The following is an 18,215-nucleotide window of genomic DNA, read 5'->3' as shown; positions in this document are numbered from 1 at the left end:
ATCATTGTTGCTTTTGTTGTGGTCATCCATGTACAATGCTTGGTGTCAGTCTATTTATGTCTTGTAAAAATAAAATACAGTGTGTGTGTGTGTGAATAAAAAAACAAAAAAAAAAAAAAAAAAAAAAAAATCATACAAGTACAGAGCTGTAGGGAGGCTTCCTTCATGTTTGGAATTCGGAGATGATATTCTTAAACCTCCCGGTTGAAATTCTATCTTTCTTTTATCTCCTGGGCCCAGTATGAAGCCATAAACTCACAAACCCTGATGCAGGCTTGTACACTCAAACTCCATTCCTGCTTCAAGTCCCTTGCCTGGCTTTATCCTTGGGAATCTAGCTCTGCTCACATACACATGATCTGAACTCACCTTCTCCCTCTACATTGTCTAGACACCCTGGAGTCACTCTGACTTGCTAGCCTGGATTCTGATTTATGATTTGCTCATAGAAATCACTGTGACAGGCACCTGGGTAACTCATCAGTGGACTCCTCCACACCGAGATGGTTGGCCTGTATGTTACCTCTTTTTGCATTTTCCTTCTCTGCTTATTGCCACCTAAAAACCACTCTCCCAATTATTTCTCCACCCACTCACCCGGATTCATGACACTGGACTTTTATTTATACATTCTAATTCCTAGCAGCATGCAAGATCTTGGAGAGGAGTATGGATAAGTGAGGAAACCCACCCATTTTTACCTTTGGAGAATGAGAATCTCTAGGGCCCCCAGGGGATGGGCATTGCTGACTCTGGGGCACACTTCTCTAGGATAGGTTGGCCCATCCTCACCATCGTGAGGCTTTTCAGAGAGGTTATGTGCCCCTTTGCCACAGCATTTTGTTACATTAGGAAAACTTCTTCTGAGATCAGCTATATGTCCTGAAGTTTTACTTCTTTGTCTTAGTTCATGACCCTGGTAAGGGGATTATTCTTGCCGTATAGTCCTTGTGTGGCAAAGATGTGCCTTTCATAGTGGGGCAGAGTCTAGGGCATGATTTAGACCAGATTTTTTCCTCTAGCGGGAGAGGTGATTGTATTTAATTATCTACTAGGTATTAAATGAAGCTATGTATTCCTTTCAGCTGAGACATTAAAGGTAGAAATAACTTTTTACTGATTTACGGGGAATCAAAACATTTACATTGGGGTGATGTACTTTGGCTTGAGTTTTCAACTCAGTTAAAAAAAAAAAGGTCTGTGACTCAAACAATATTAAGATAGTCACATGCTAATCAGAAGAGATGAAGGCTTAGATCTGGCTTGATTCTGACGCAAGCCCATTGATTTCCTGTAGGTCTCATAAAATAGGAGGTAAAGTTAGACGATATAACCAAGGAAAAATAGCCTTGATGCCGTACTCTATGGTGACATTTCTATGGATGGTAACTTCTCGATGAAAACACTCCAGGACAATTGAAATGGAATCACTGATGTGGCTAAAGTAGTTTCCGAAGGGTTATCCATTCATACTGGCCTGCTGACATTTATTCTCCATTTTAAAAAATGAACACAGATCCAAGAAACTCTTTTAAAGTAAATTCATGCTTCTACCAGAGCTAAGACAAAAATATACTGAAATGCATGGCATGTTGGCTCTCAAACAGAGATTATAACTGTAAATAACACATTTTAGATACAAAACTCAAATTTGGGTGTTTTAATGGGATTTTTAAAAATAATGTAAAATTCATCATGTATTTGACATTATACATCTAAATTATAGCTTTAAGGACTTAATATCTGTAATTAAATATAACATTTCTATTTGAAAAACATTTCCTTTCTTTGTGGTTTCCCACACCCACCAACGAATCTGACAGCTCTTCTAAGGAAAGAGTTGAAGTTGCAGCCTCCGGCATTAATATTGGGCTCCAGGCCAATTCCATTCCTTCTTTTGGACAGGCAACAGTAGAGAATTCCTTCCCCTACCATAATCTGCAAAGACAAGAGGGTGTTCAAAATGGACTTAACGGGTACAAATGAAGTATAAATTATCTCTTAACATGCCATATTTTCAATAAAGTAAAGATGTATTTTTCGTAAGACCTTTAGAGATGTGAGCAATGTCTCCTGAGTATTTGAGGGAGCAGTGAGAAGTAAGCAATCAGGGCACTGTAAAGAGCACTGCTGGATCTTCTATGCTCCTACATACTGGTCAAGGGTGTGATAGCATCCTGGCATTTTAACGCAGTTGCGTTAAATAATTTTGTTTCTTTCTTTGTAATTATACATGTAAATAGTGATTCACATCTTATCCATGAATGCTAAATTATATAAGAATTTATTTGTTCAGTGCCATTAGGGAAACGTTTCTTATACAACACCACAGTTATTATCTCAAGTGACCTTGAGACTTCCGGAGTTTTAATTTAGTCGTTTAATATGCTCAAAACTCATATGTCAGGAGAGCGCTTTCATACTCTTTGGCTTGTTTATGGATAGAGGTTTCTTGTCAGTATTTTGACTTCACCCAACTCTCCCTCTCTCTACGGAGCACATTAATTTTCTCCTCACACTACTATTCATTTAACCTTGACCTACATGTCATTGTATGAATTTTCGAAATGATTTAATTTGCTTTTTTTTTTTTTTTTTAATTTTTTGACTGTGCCGCGTGGCATGTGGGATCCTAGTTCCCCGACCAGGGATTGAACCAGCACCCCTTGCACTGGAAGCACGGAGTCCCAACCACTGGACCGCCAGGGAAGTCCCTTAATTTGCTTTAAGACTGTGACCCTATGCCCAGCAATACCCAGTGACACCTAAGTGATTAATCGCATGGTGACTGATTCTGCTCTGACTCTTAGAATCTTGACATTTCATTCTTAAAACCATGAAAACAAGATGCCTGAGGGGAGAATAAAATAAGTACCAGAGTTAGAATCAGGAATATTTTATTAGCATATAGTTTCAATAAAATAATTTGGGATTGACCAGAAGGATCAACCCATGAAAAGCATACATGAGGGTAGAAAGGTGCTTCCTAAAGCAGAGCTGTCCAATAAAATTTTCTGTGATGATGGACATATTTTCTGCATTGTCCGATATGGTAACCACGATTGAGCACTTGAAACAGCACTACTGACGACTGAGCACTTGAAATTTAGCTACTGCAATTGAGGAGCTGAATTTTTAATTTCATTTCATTGTACTTAGTTAATTATTTAAAATGTAAATCAATTAGATTTAAAATGAAATAACCACATGTGGCTAGTAACTATCTTATTGGAGAATGTAGATTATAAGAGAATCTAGGTAAGCAGTAACTCCTGGATGAAAACCCTCCAGGACAATTGAAATGGAATTGATGTGGCTAATTTCTGAAGAGTTATCTACTCATACTAATATGTCATAGGTATGAAATATTTAGAAAATGTGTTTACAGTGAACAGAGGACCATACTTAAGATAAGGAACAGGGCACTTGCGGTAGGATTCTAGGACATAGGACATCAGTGAAGAAACTCAATATATTTTAGGCATCATTTCCTTCAGGAACTTTTCCCTGAAATTCTTTACTATACCCTAAATTGAATTATGTCCCCTTCTATGTGGCTCCCTTAGTATCTTGTCCTTCCCTCTAGCATAGCTTGATTAGTGCACTTTGATTATTCATTTGATTATTGCTCACTTGACTATGACCCTCTGAGGGAAGACCATTTATTTCTTTTTTACCTTTTATCCTCCCTATCTAGCAAAGTGCCTGGCATTGTGGGATTTGCTTTTGTTACCTTCGCTGTGGGATTCTCATTGGCTAATTACCTTAGGCATTTGGGCTGGTAGCTATTCTGTTTAAGAAAAGCAAGATTTGAGATTATGAGTTTTATTTATGCAAAAAAATCTCAAATATTTGGGGTTACTGTGCCAAAGAGATTATTGTGAAATTAGAGTTGATATGGGTAAAAATGTGGAACTGAGAAAAGTAAGGAATGGCAGTCCCTTAGATATAAGTGATCATGTCATTTTAAAGATTATCACCATGATTATGAGCTGAAACATATTTTCCAAGCGAAACTTCCCAGTTCTCAATACCAACTTAACACTTATTTTATAAAGTACTTAAAATTATCTTTTTTAAAAATAATGACTGTAAGTCTATGACCTTATGCTTCAAATGTTCAATCTGCTATATTTAGTATCATAGGCAATATGGTGTGTGTACAATTATAAAGAACCTTTATTTGTATAAAAATAACTTTCCTAATGAAACTCTACCAATCACCATACATGTGTGAAAATCTTGTGGCATACATGATAAACTCCTTTATGAACAATCAAATAGAAATAATCAAGAGGAATTTTTTTCAAATCATTGAATACTAAGTTAATTATTTATACTTCTTGAAAAATATCATACTACATTATCACTTTAAGTTAGACATAGAAACACAACAGATTATTCTGCACAGGAAGACACGACATGACCCACCATGCATGTAGAATAATATCATGGTTATCTCAAATTCATCATTTCAAAAAAATTAACCACTCATTTCTGAAATGTGTTCTGAAATGCATTGAGATTGATTTCATCTTCACTTCTTCAATAATAATTCTGTGAATAATTTTGTTTCTTTCTTTGTAATTATACGTGTAAATAGTGATTCACATCTTATCCATGAATGTTAAATTATATAAGAATTTATTTGTTCAGTGCCATTAGGGAAACGTTTCTTATACAACACCACAGTTATTATCTCAAGTGACCTTGAGACTTCAGGAGTTTTAATTTAGTCGTTTAATATGCTCAAAACTCATATGTCAGGAGAGCGCTTTCATACTCCTTGGCTTGATTATGGATAGAGGTTTCTTGTCAGTATTTTGACTTCACCCAACTCTCCCTCTCTCTACGGAGCACAATTAATTTTCTCCTCACACTACTATTCATTTAACCTTGACCTACATATCATTGTATGAATTTTCAAAATGATTTAATTTGCTTTTTTTTTAAAATATTTTGACTGTGCCACATGGCATGTGGGATCATAGTTCCCCGACCAGGGATTGAACCAGCACCCCTTGCATTGGAAGCGCGGAGTCCCAACCACTGGACCACCAGGGAAGTCCCTTAATTTGCTTTAAAGATAGAATTCTCTTCAGGGAAAGGGGAGCTGCTTCCTGATGTATTTCCAAATGCGCCTGCTTGTTTCCCAGTTCTGAATGGCACACTGTTGTGATGCAATTTAGTTTCAGGGATTAGGTGTTGACAAGAAAACTATTTGTTGATCTTGTCATTTGGAAATATAAAACAGTCTATGACAAGCATCTTCTCACAATATTCTGTTTATGCTGTATACAAGCCTGAAAAGAAACAATACCTTTTTTTTTCCATGTCAAATATCATGGACAGATTTTTGGAAGAGATTCTAAAGTGACTCAGCTTCAGGGGAGATGTAGAGAGGAAATATATTGCTTATTATTACATGGATACTGCCCTTGGAATAGCCACTTAAAGGAGATTGTATAGTCTCCTAAAGCTTAGATTACCTTCTAGAAACTATAATCAAAGTTCAATACAAATCTTCTATAAAATTAGATATACTTATCCTTTAATCATATGCAACAAAATTTTACTTCCAAGGAAGAGAACATATACATTTTTTCTATTCATGTAGACTTCATGAAGATTTATGATAAGCCTAGATATTCTGTGCTATTTTCCCTGAGAAACAATCTCCAAAGGACTAAACAAAATGCTTGTTTCATTATCACTTAAAAGTAAATGAAAAGTTAATATTAAGGATGAAATTTTCCAATTTAAGGACTATTTCAGAGAAATAAGAATATGCATTTCACAGACACGCAAGGAATTTTTTCAGTTTCTTGTACAACATCACGAAGACAAGGTATTTTTAGTAAAAAGTGAAAAATTTACGCATTTTGAAGAGAAACCAGAGTATTGACAAGGTATTTTTAAAACACCCTTCAAAGCATAAAAAATAAAACCCTGAGAAGCAAACACTAAATGATTTATATGTAAATGCCTGTATAAAAAATCAGTTGATCTTCCTTTTGTTCATATAAACGTCCTTTTAAAGAATATTACCCATATGTGGTTGTTTGTTTTGCTTTGTCTTCTCTTCATGTGAATGGGTGAAAATAGGAAGTGCCTCTCCTCACGCAAATGGGCTCTGAAAGCATTTCCAAAGGAAGAATTCAGCCTGCCTCTCTGCTTCCCCCACCACTCCATTTTGGAACAGATTAATACTCTGCCATAAAGATAAAAAGAAAGTGGCATCCTTGAAAGTCAGGGATTAGAGTCTGTTTTTTCCACTTTCAGGAAGGGGGGGGAAGGAGTTGGAGCAGAAACGTATGTAGTAAGATTAGAGACAGAATTATGGTTCTAGAACAGAATGACTACAGACACAATAGGACCAGTGTTTTGGGGAAAGGCCTTAAAAACAGAGGGAAAATGAAATTAGAAAGAAATTTAGAAAAGCTATGATATATGTTTAGAGAGAAAGGTGTGGAAGACAGTATCTGATGCCCATAAAGTCAGGATTTGTTTTACCATCAAGTTGTTTACTCAAAATCCATGTAGCCAGTGTGGAAGAAAAGAATGACTGACATCCTGGAATATCCTGAATGATATGGGGAAAATTAGGGATGCTGTGGTGTAAATATTTCCCTAGTTTGCTTCCTGTGCCATTAAGAGGCATTGCAGCAGCTATGGAGGCCCTGTAGAGACCCAGGAATTCAGGCGGTCTTTGTGGAAGGAGTTGGCATTCGTTTCCCCAGGTCAACTTGATAGAGGGAGACATAGCAGATTTGTTCTTTCACTTCTCAAGGCTCCAGAAAGAAAGCGTTGACCCAGAATCCCCCAGAAAGCATCCTTAATTGCATACTGAGAATTTATTACTGGAAATGAGGGAGTCAGAGAAGAAGGAACACAATGATGAGGCCAAGGTCATTGTCTCCAGGACATGTAACAGTGTCAGCAAAGGGATCAATGTGAGATCAACAGTGCTGGCAGGGAGAGCCACAATTAGACTTGCTTTCCTAGCCACTTAGTAAAACACCCTAGGGAAGAAAGACTTCTGGGTATATAAAAAGCAAATTATTTAAATGATTAAATATCAACATAGTCTTTTCAGCAGAATCATGAGCATTTGTACAGTACCTTATGTATTTTATTTCAAATACTATATCAACTACAATAAATTTCTGTATTACATTCCAACTAGGAGAAATGCTTTCTGGTCTACTAGATTTAAAGCATATATTCTTTCTGCTCTTGTCAAATGACTGGATGATGTAGATTTCTTATAAGTCATTTAGAGGAATGACCAGCAAATGCTGTTATTCTGAGCAATAATGCACTTTAAATCTGTTTTTATTAGTCTGAGTCTCAGCTACTTCCAAGTACATCATTAATAGTTCCAATCACCCCAGAGTTACTGAAGCTCAAATAACTCATTTATTTACGAAGTATTTTGAGATCTTTTAAGTATGATAAAGTTCCAGGGAAAATTAAGTTCCAGTTTTATCTTCTGATAATATTTTATATAATTTATTTATAGTGTAGATAGCATGTTATGATTATTTAATATAGGGAAATTTTTTAAAATAAATTTATTTATTTATTTTTGGCTGCGTTAGATCTTCATTGCTTCTCGCAAGCTTTCTCTAGTTGTCGCGAGCGGGGGCCACTCTTCTCTGTGGTGTTCAGGCTTCTCACTGCTGTGACTTCTCCATAGCTATATAAAAGTATAGGTCTACGCAGAGACTTTTCTAAAACTGCTGCCGTACTGAACCAGAATAGACCAATTCATTAGGGAATCTTATAAAAACTCCATTCAAATACAGCTCTTTACTTAATAACCACTTCCTCTGACATTCATGAGCATGATAAAAGTAAAGTAAAATTTTGTACTGTTAGAAATAAATATTAACCCTGAAACATGTTTCTTGTCCTTTAGGTAGATTCTGGGGGTATAAGAGATGGTGTAAAAGCTAGGCCAGTGTTATTTATTAATGAATTTATTGAAAAGTGTGTTATTCACAATGTGTATGTTAGCAAACCAAAAACAATTATGTTTTTTTTTAAAGTCTTTATTAAATTTGTTACAATGTTGCTTCTGCTTTATGTTTTGGTTTTTTGGCCATGAGGCATGTGGGATCTGCTCCCCGACCAGGGATTGAACCCGCACCCTCTGCATTGGAAGGTGAAGTCTTAACCACTGGACCGCCAGGGAAGTCCCAACAATGATGCTTTTAATTCAATTTCAGTAGGTTAGGGTATTTCTTTCTGTCATATATTTTAAAATGCAAGTGAAGTGCTTGTTCTGAATCTAAAGTATTTTATTTTGTGTGGGGGGCAGGAATGTGAGTTCTGCCCTCTTCACTGTACAGTTGTGGATACCCAGTGTTCAGAATCAATAAAAAGTGCTAACCTGGTAAAAAGTGAGAGCAACATGCACTTTTGAGAAGAAAGTCTGTTTGCTATAGAATTTTTTCTTCCCCACAGTTTCCCAGACTTCAGATATGACATGAACACATGAAAAATATGTTAATGAGGAAACATATCAGAAAGTTTTTGGTTTACTTTTAACCCATTTATTACATAAATGTGGTCATTCTTCATCTTCTGGGGCTGACAAACACTATTTGGGGGCAATTCTTACCGTAATTGCAGGTCCGGCGAAAGCCAAGCTAAGCAGCATGAGGAATGGAATTGCCTCCTGTGTGGGTTCAATGTATGGCATGCTAAGACTCCGGTCATAGCAGCTGAATCCAGAGTGCACAGGTTTGAAGACATCCGTGAGTTCCAGGAAATACAGGCTAACCACCGATGATGCCAATATAGGCAACTGAGAATGAAGGACATAGGAGATCAATTTACTCTTATACACAGGCCATACATAGAATCAGTACATCTTGAAATAAGAAACATGTATTTCTCCCTTTCACCGCTCCTCTCTGATCTCAGAATTAAAATCATTCATACTTACTATTGCTTCTGCCTTCAAAATAAAGCTCTAATTCATCCACCTCTGTCACCAGCCTGCTCTGAACCCATGTCATGCCTCCCCTTTGCTCTTGGATTACCTCCTAAATGCTGTTCCATTTTCACGCTTACCCTCCCCACCCCATCTATCCATTTTCAGCCCAGCATTCCAAATATTCTGAAAATGTTTTAGGTCATAACACTCCCCATTTTAAGTACTCCAGTGGTTCCCATTCTACTTGAATAAAATCCAAATGTCACACCATGGAATGCAAGTTTCTGCATGATCTGGCTCTTACTTCAGTTTCTTACATCTTTTTATACCATATTTATACTATTCCCCAGCTCCCTACCCACTACAATCCAATGGGACTTCACTTTTGTTTTAATTGAGAAATAATTGACATATATCAACCTAAAACATTATATTAGTTTCAGGTGTACAACATAATGATTCAATATTTGTATATATTGCAAAATGATCACCACAATTAGTTTAGTCAACATCCATCACTACACATAGCTACAATTTTTTTTCTTATGATGAATACTTTTAAGATCACTCTCTTAGCAACTTTCAAATATAAATACAATATTATTACCTATAGTCCCCATACTGTACATTACATCCCCAGGACTGATTTGTCTTATAACTGAACGTCTGTAACTTTTGACCCCCTTTACCCATTTTCCCCACTGCCCATTCCCCACCTCTGGCAACCACCAATCTCTTCTCTGTAGCTATGAATTCGTTTTTTTATTGCTGTTGTTGTTTTAGATTCCACATAAAAATGAGATCATCCGGTATTTGTTTTTCTCTGGCTGCCTTATTTCACTTAGCATAATGCCCTAAAAGTCCATCCATGTTGTCCTAAATGGCAATATTTCCTTCTTTTTGAGGGCTGGATAATATTCCATTGTATATATGTACCATATTTTCCTTACCTATTCATCCATTGATGGACATTTAGGTTGCATCCATGTCTTGGCTACTGTAAACAATACTATAGAGAACATAGTGGGGGCATATATCTTTTCCAGTTGGTGTTTTAGTTTTCTTCAGATAAATACCCAGAAGTGGAATTCCTGGATCATATGGTAGTCTTATTTTCAATATTTTTGGGAACCTTCATACTGTTTTCCATAATGGTTGGAGCAATTTACATTCCCAAACAGCGCACAGTGGTTCCCTTTTCACCACATCCTTGTCAACACTTGTTATTTCTTGTCTTTTTGATGATAGCCATCCTAACAGGTGTGAGGTGGTATCTCATGGTGGTTTAATTTACATTTCTATGATTAGTGATGTTGAGCATCTTTTCATATACCTATTGGCCATCCATATGTTGTTCTTTGAAAATTGTCTATTAAGAGCCTCTGCCCAATTTATAATCAAATTGCTTGGTTTTTGTTTTTTGGGGTTTTGTTTGTTTGTTTTGCTATTAAGTTGTATGAGTTCCTTATAAATACTTTGGACATTAACCCCTTATAAGGTATATGATTTACAGTATTTTGTCCCATTTGGTAGGTTGCCTTTTCATTTTTTGATGGTTTGATGTGCAGAAGCTTTTTAATTTGATATAGTCCTATGGTCTTCACTCTTTTTTTGTAACAGTCAAATTCATTTCTACCTAGGGGTTTTTGCATTTGCTGTTTCTTCTTCCTTTTGTGCTCTCCCCCAGCTCTATGTCTGACTGACCTCTCCTCATCCTTTAATGATGACTTCCTGTACTATCTAAGGTAGTCATTGATCCATCTTTCCCTCTAAACCCTTATCATCTTGCTTGATTTCTTCATAACTGAAATTGCCTTGTCAATTTAATACTTCACTTATTTATTTTTCTTCTCCCCCTGTCTTTCACTGAAATACATGCTCCATGAAGTAAGAGTCTGCCCGTGTTATTTATTGTTGGGTCCCCAAGGCATAGCATTGTTCCTGGCACATGGTAGGCAAGCAATACATCATTTAACAATTTAATGAAGCAATAATACTTGTTGATAAATGACTAACTGAATAAACAAATAAATATTAATTCATTACCATAGCTAGACAAGATTTAGCAAATGAAAATACAGATCACTCAATAAGATTAGAATTTCAGGTAAGTAATAAATCATTTTTAGTGTTAGTGTGCCCCATGCAATATTTGGGAGATACTTATGCTAAAAATTATTTGTTGTTTATCTGAAATTCTAATTTTACTGGACACCCTCTAGTTTGTCTGCTAAACCTAAACTAGGCACAATTTACTTTCTAGACTTTGTTTTATGGATTCAGTTATTCATTCCTTCAACCTACAATGTGCCAGGTACTATGTGGGTCCTTACTATAATATGGCAAACAAGACATGGGCTTGGTCATCAGGATCATAAGCTTAGTGAGACACCTGCTCTCGGATAGAGAAAAAGTACTGCAAATATATTGTTGATGCTAGTCCTTTCAGAATCTGAAGATGCAGATTTCTGTAACACTGAAAAAATTATCTAGTTTAAGGCTTTGTTGCTTGTGGAGGAAACAATATTTATTTAACAAAACAGAGCAAGTTTTGATAAAAATATTATTGACCATCCATGATTTCTGGTCATTTGGTTTAAAAAATAAACAAATTTACAAGGCAGCATTATGCCTTCTATTCCCAAGAGGTTTTTTTTGAGGTGAGAATTAGTTTTATTGGAAAAATTAATAATGTATGAAGATTAATCTGGCACTTTCTGGTTTTCAGATGGATGCTTTCCAATAAAGAGAGCAAAAAGCATGTCAAAACACTTACATTTTTCTTACTAGAATCCATGATCATTTGACCACTCTGAATATCTGGTCATTCCTCCTCACCACTTCCCTCTCCTGTAAGGAATAGTAGCTTCCAGTCTTGACCAATAAATCAATACTTCATGGTTCATGTGAACAATTCATATTTTCCATTTAAATCCACTTAAATATATTTTAGTTTTAATTTAACAACTACTTCAAATAGCACTTAATGTGCCAGACAATTTTCTGTTTTAGAAATCTTAATTAATTTTATTAATTGATATTAACTCATTTAACTAAAAACTTTCTATTACGACATAAGTGCTACTATTATCCACACTTTGCAGGTAGATAAGCCCAGTCTCCTCTAGCAAGTGGCAGAGGTTGGATTTTGAAGCCATGAATTGTAACCTCTACTTAACCACTACTCTATGCTTCCCTTCCAAAAATGGGAGTAGAGTTTTAGGGTAATGAAATACAATTAGCGTCAAAGAATGGGGTACAGTGTAGCCTACAGTTCTGTTTAATGAAGAGTTTCTATTTGCAAATCTGTAGTTAAAAATATGTATCATGTAGCATAAACATTATCTTCAAAATATGGTTTCAATAAGTTTAGATTAAATTTCCCTCCTTTAATTTGAATGTTAAATATTTAATCAGATTTGATGATCTACATTATTTCCTTGATGCCATTAGTTCATATTTTAGGTCTTCTACATAAGACATCACCCAGATAACATCTGATTACCTCATTTTTAAATGTTCATGCCCTGGTAAAGTGAGTTTGATGTCTTCTATAGAAAGGTGAACAAAACTTTATCAATTTGGTAAATCTAAAAATTAAGTAAATCTTCCCTATTAAGGACATTCTTCACCATTGAATTTTGTGGATTACTTCAGAATCTGCTCAAATGTGCCAATGAAGATATTACATAGCCATGGAATTAATGTGCTATTCCGTGTGTGTGTGTGGGTGTGTGTGTGTGTAAATGGGGAGAGACACTCAGAATTCTACATACTGTAGTGAATCCAGTGGGGCCATATGGTTTTCAAATCACCTAGGAGGTTCTTTGAAAATAAGCTCTTCTGTTCACTACTAGTGTGACCTTGGAAATGGTTTTCTTAAACCTGTTTTCTTATCTATGAAACAGATACATGCTAAGTACCCATCATCACAGCAGTTTTTTAAAGGATTAAATGAAGTATTACAAGTCATATTCAACAATAGTGGAGTGAAGACTAGTTTTTAAATGTTAGTTTTCTATGTTGCTGTTATAACTATTAACAATAATATACTCATCAAATGTCACCCTTTTTCCACTTGCCTTACTTGGTGATCCGTTTTGAGAGTAATTTCCTCTTTCTTACTTCCCCAGTACTTCTTTTGATGAAATTTCTCCACTGTTCTTTACTTATATTTATCTGGTATAAATTAGTTATAGCTTTGGTCCTGCCTTCCCAGATAAAAATCTCATTATAGATAGAGACCCTACTCGTTTTTAATATTTAAACTAGTAATATACCTATAGGGTCTTTTAAATATATATGTATACATATAATAAATTAATATGAGAGAAAAATATGTCCTTCATTAATATTATGTATTTTAGTCCTTTCAGACATCAGCCTCTTGAAACTGCCAATTTTTCCAGTTTTTTATCCATGTATTTTTCTATCCATATATTATTTTTTATAGTTCTATTGAACATGTTCAAGACCTTCTTCTGTCTTCAAAATAAGAATCATATTTTTCTTCCCTTTTTGATATGTTTCTCTGACTTTTTAAAAAAAGTATCTTTTATTCTTTGTCTTTTACATCAATTTTGGTTTTTAAGAAAGAGGGATTTGAACAAAATGTTTATAATATTTGGGGAAAAAGTAATTTTAGACATGTGTTTTCCTATACTGTATTTACTACTGGTCAGTGTGATGGATTAAATGACAATGTTTGCTTCAAACATCCTTGTCTTTCAAAGGTATCTTTTATCTTTTGAGGTACTCAACGACAACTTTCTTTGAATGTAAGACATTTAACAACGGGTTGTTGCTAGCTTTGGCATAGATAGAGAATTGATATATATGTAATAAAATCACCTTTTGATTGCATTTAAAATGAGATTTAAAAAGAGATTTTAAAAGGTCTATATAGTCAGGAATTAGGAATTTTATTCTCTAGTTATGTTGTAGCCAAGAAAATAGTGTGAACAATGCTACTTTTATGCAGCAATACAGAGAAGGGAAATTATCTGAAGATTAGGAAAACAGTTTTCAAAAAGAAAAGATTTATTCTTATAATGATCTCTGCTAAGGGAACTTGTGAGTAAAAATAATGAGCAATTTTTAAAGAGAAAAGTATAACAGTTTTAGAGAAGAGGGCAAAAGAAATGTGTTTCAAAGACGGCATTTGCTAGATAATATTGATTTTTCTGATGCCAGTTTGAAAAAGACAATATACAAGGTATATATCAATGTTAGTGAAACATTTTATGGACTCTATCATGACATTTTATCTAAGTCATATAGCTTACTTGCTTTTAGCATCTTGATAATAACAAACTTTTACTTCTCATTCAGGTAGTTCACTTGCTCTTAGCCTACAGACATGTCAATTCCATTCTTTGCCTTTTTCATAGCCATGGTAAATTCAGAGTCCTCTGAGACACTCATAAACTGGTGGGATCATAGTCACAGAGGATCAATTACCATATATGATATTCATGGCTCATTTACTTATTCAATCAACAAATATCTACGGAAACCTACTAGTTCTAGGAGTTGTTCTACATCCTGGAAATACGGCTATGATAAAACTCCAAGTCCTTTTTCTGATGAAGATTTCATTCTTGCTGAAGAAGGCAGATAAAAAATTAAAAATTATAATACTAGAAAGAACATATATTACAAAGATGATAAAACAGGGGGCTGTGGTAATTGAGTGCCTGGATTGCTATTTTAGATCAAGGAAGGCCTACTAAATAGGAATCATTTAAACAGAGACTTGAGTGGGCAGAATGAACTAACCCATATAAAAACCAGGTAAGAGGCATAGTCAAAAGGGAGCAGTGATATAAGATGAAGTCAGAGAGATGGATTTGGGACCAGACTTTGCAGAGAATTGAAGGCCATGGCAGAATTAGTGTTTTATTCATTCAAAGTACGTTTGGAAGTAACTTTGGAGAGTTTAAGCAGAGGTGCAGTAAGACTTGAAATATATTTTACAAAGATCACTCTGGCAGTTGGGTTGAGAATGATTGTGATGGGTCAAAGATAGAAGCAGGGTAAAAATTAGAAGGCTCAAAAAAAAAAAAAAAATTAGAAGGCTCTTCAAAACCGAACAAATACTTAACTAGTGCCTGGTATGTGCTAGGCACTGCCCTAAGGGTGAAGAATATAATGGTAAACAAAATAGAGAAAACTCCCTGCACTCGTGGAGTTTACCTGCTAGTGGATGCCTGGCAATTGCAGTAATCCAGGCAAGAGACGATGGCAGGTTTTACTAGGATGTAGAGAAGTTTGCAGATTCTGGATATAACTTTGGAGAGAAAAAGACCGGACTTCTTGATGAGTTGGATATTGAAGAAAAACCAGTAAAGGTTGATTTCAACGATTTGGGGTTTGAGCATTTGGGCTGGGGGTGTCATTTACTGGGATGGGGAAGGCTGGGAGAAGCTCAGTAGGAGGAATCTAAGGTTTTGTTTTGGAAATAGGAAAACTGAGATGCCTCTTAGTTATCAAAATGTCAAAAAGAGATTAAGATTGCCAATCTTGGCTAAAGAGAGTCCAAGGCTGCAGGTTGAGAGTCATTGATACATGATGATTTAAATAACATCATTGACGTATGATGATTTAAATAATATCACCTTTACTTTTGAAGAACAACACTTGCACAGGAAACTTCAAAGTTAAATTAACTTGGTTTTGATATGACTAATGTCACAAGAACCAAAGAATATAATTGTGTATCTTCATACTACTCATATGCAAGAGATAACCTAAGAGAAAAAGAATGTTTTTTATATTAATAACAAATTTTAAATGGGAGGCTTGGAATCAATTCTAAGTACCCCCAAGTCATATAAAATGTGAACTTTAAAACATAAATGCATTATATTCAAATGAAATTAAAACAGGAAGAAATATTAGCAGATCAAAGTAATTTTATTAAAGCTGGTGGCTGATAAGCATGTTGTCATAGGTCAACACACACAGTGATGATAGAATTTTCCATTTCCTACAGTACAATCTTTAATGACATTCCTTAGCATTTGTGCCTTGTAGCTAATACAGATAAATGTTTCCTTTAAACATGAACAATAATAATAACTGATAATATAGTATAGGGCTTTGTGCTTTATAAAACTACTTCACCATAATTGTAGCATATTTAGGTTAACTATATAGATTATAAAAAGCTCACTAACACTGTAGGGTCATTAAGAGTAGGTCAGAATGAGTCTATTACATTATTCAAGGTCTAAAAATCTAGTTTTCACAAATAGAATGGATGTGGCTTATATGACATGCATAGATACCAATTAAAACAGGGCAGTGTAATTGAGGAAAATCAGCGCTGGCCTCAGAACCAGCAACATCCAGTTTCTCCCCTCATTTATTCCACTAGCTTCTGGGATTTGGAGCAAGTCACTTAACCTTCCTGGGTCTTACTTGTCATCAGTGAAATGAGGGGTTTTTTACATTGCCATTTAGTTCTAGAATTCTCCATGTGCTGTCATGATGTAAAAAACATTCCTCACATTTCTTTGACAGTCTCACTACCATATATAATGTATTAGATTTTTTACCACAATTCTCTCTACAATTTGTTTCATCTTCCACAATGCTTCCAGGCTAGTTTTTCTAGAATTCACATCTAATCATGCCTTTAATAGTGCCCCACTAATTACAAAATAAAGTACAAATTTCCTAGAATGACCTTTCATATTATGCATGATCTTTTGTATTATAACCTCAATCTGCCTTTCTTGTTTAATTTTGCTCTTTACCTCCTCTCCACTCTCTCAACCCATGAACACCTATGTTCCCATTACACTGATGTTCCAAACAGACATGTTCTAGTCTCTGCTTTACATTTTCACTTTTGTTTCCCATAAAAACTGTCCTCATAAAAGGTAAGATCACATAACTTTTTCTCCCTGAAACCTTCCCCATGCTCTCCATTCAGAACTGAAGATTCTGCCTCATGGACTCCATATATATCTTTATTGTAAGACCCTGTTAGTCTGCCTTGAATTGTAGTTATCTGTATATTACCAGCCCTTCTCTTAAGATCTGATACTGTAAAGTGAGGCCTTTGTAATTCACAGAGTGCTTTGAAAATTTTGGGTGTCCAGAAAATATTTGCTGAATTTAATTGAGAGAAATCAGGACATTACTATTAAATAAACAGAAAACATGGACAATTTCTTAATCATACATAGAAAGTGTTGAGGACTTAGGTGCCAGAGACAGTGCTAAGTTATATAATAGATTGCTGCATTCAATCTACACCTTATAAACCGTCTATTGTTATCCGTAATTCACACATGAGAAAACTGAGACAGAGATAGGTCACATAAATTGGCCAGTGGTCACAAAGCTGGCGAGTGGGAGCACCCAGATTCCTACCCAGCTGCCTAAGTCCAGGAAACATGCTCTAAACTGCTTTGCTCACGGGTCTCAAAACGGTTTCCCTCTCGACATTGCTACAATGGTTGCAATTCCCAAATGGGAAGAGGGCTTGCAGAGGGTGCACGCAGTTTGAAAAAAGTCTCCCTTGCTCTTAACTCTTATTAAATCTTAATACTTATTTAATACTCTTATTAAATCTCTTAATACTCTTATTAAACAGTTTCTCTGAGGATTTCCTATAAATTTTCCTATGAAAATTGCTTCTTTTGTGCAAATCTAATATCTATACTTTCTAGAGGTCATTTCACTTTGTTACTGAAAGAATTTATTGAACACCTCCTCTTACATAAAAAGAAAAGAACATTTATTGACTTTTTATTTAGACATTTCCCCATAAATTATCTAATTTAATACTCACAACCTCCCTGGGAATTTTACGATACATTTTAACATGAAGACCCTGCTCCAGATAAGGTAAACAGCATGCCTGGCTTACAGCAATTGGAACCTGATCTGTTAAATTCCTGGAAGCATGAGTCCCACTACACCCTGCTGCCACTTTGGTACATTTCACCATTGCCATCTGGCACTAGTCTGGTGCTTTTCAGGAAAAAATAGCCCCAGGCTTCAGTGGAAATGCCAATTTAAAGGACAGAAGTGAGAGATAGCCATGTGTGCAAGGGGTTTAATGGCCCCAAGAGCGAAAGGGTGGCAGGCACTTTCAAATCATGTTCTTAATTTTATGGTATTCCAAGGTCTTGAATGTTCTTTCCCGTGCAGTTTTCTCCAATGTTATTTTAATTTTTTTGGTAATATCTCAAGAAACTTTAATTATATCTTGGATGTGGTCTGCTTTCATCTTCACTTCTGTTTTCCCTAGGGAATG

General features: G+C 35.4%; 1 protein-coding gene across 1 annotated transcript in view; it reads right to left on the bottom strand.

Moving 5' to 3' along the window:
* PLPPR4 (phospholipid phosphatase related 4) overlaps positions 1-18,215 on the bottom strand; it is a 44,485-nt gene that overhangs the window by 15,518 nt on the left and 10,752 nt on the right. Inside the window, exons 2-3 of the mRNA XM_036839477.1 lie at positions 8,627-8,812; positions 1,809-1,938 (exon numbers count right to left, since the gene is read on the bottom strand). Of these exons, the coding sequence (XP_036695372.1) occupies positions 1,809-1,938; positions 8,627-8,812 (316 nt within the window). The remainder of the gene's footprint in view (positions 1-1,808; positions 1,939-8,626; positions 8,813-18,215) is intronic.

The sequence above is a fragment of the Balaenoptera musculus genome, chromosome 1, assembly GCF_009873245.2.
Source record: "Balaenoptera musculus isolate JJ_BM4_2016_0621 chromosome 1, mBalMus1.pri.v3, whole genome shotgun sequence".
Taxonomy (NCBI): Eukaryota; Metazoa; Chordata; class Mammalia; order Artiodactyla; family Balaenopteridae; genus Balaenoptera; species Balaenoptera musculus.
Note: the sequence above shows the minus strand (reverse complement) of the source record. Positions and strands in the feature narration are given on the sequence as shown.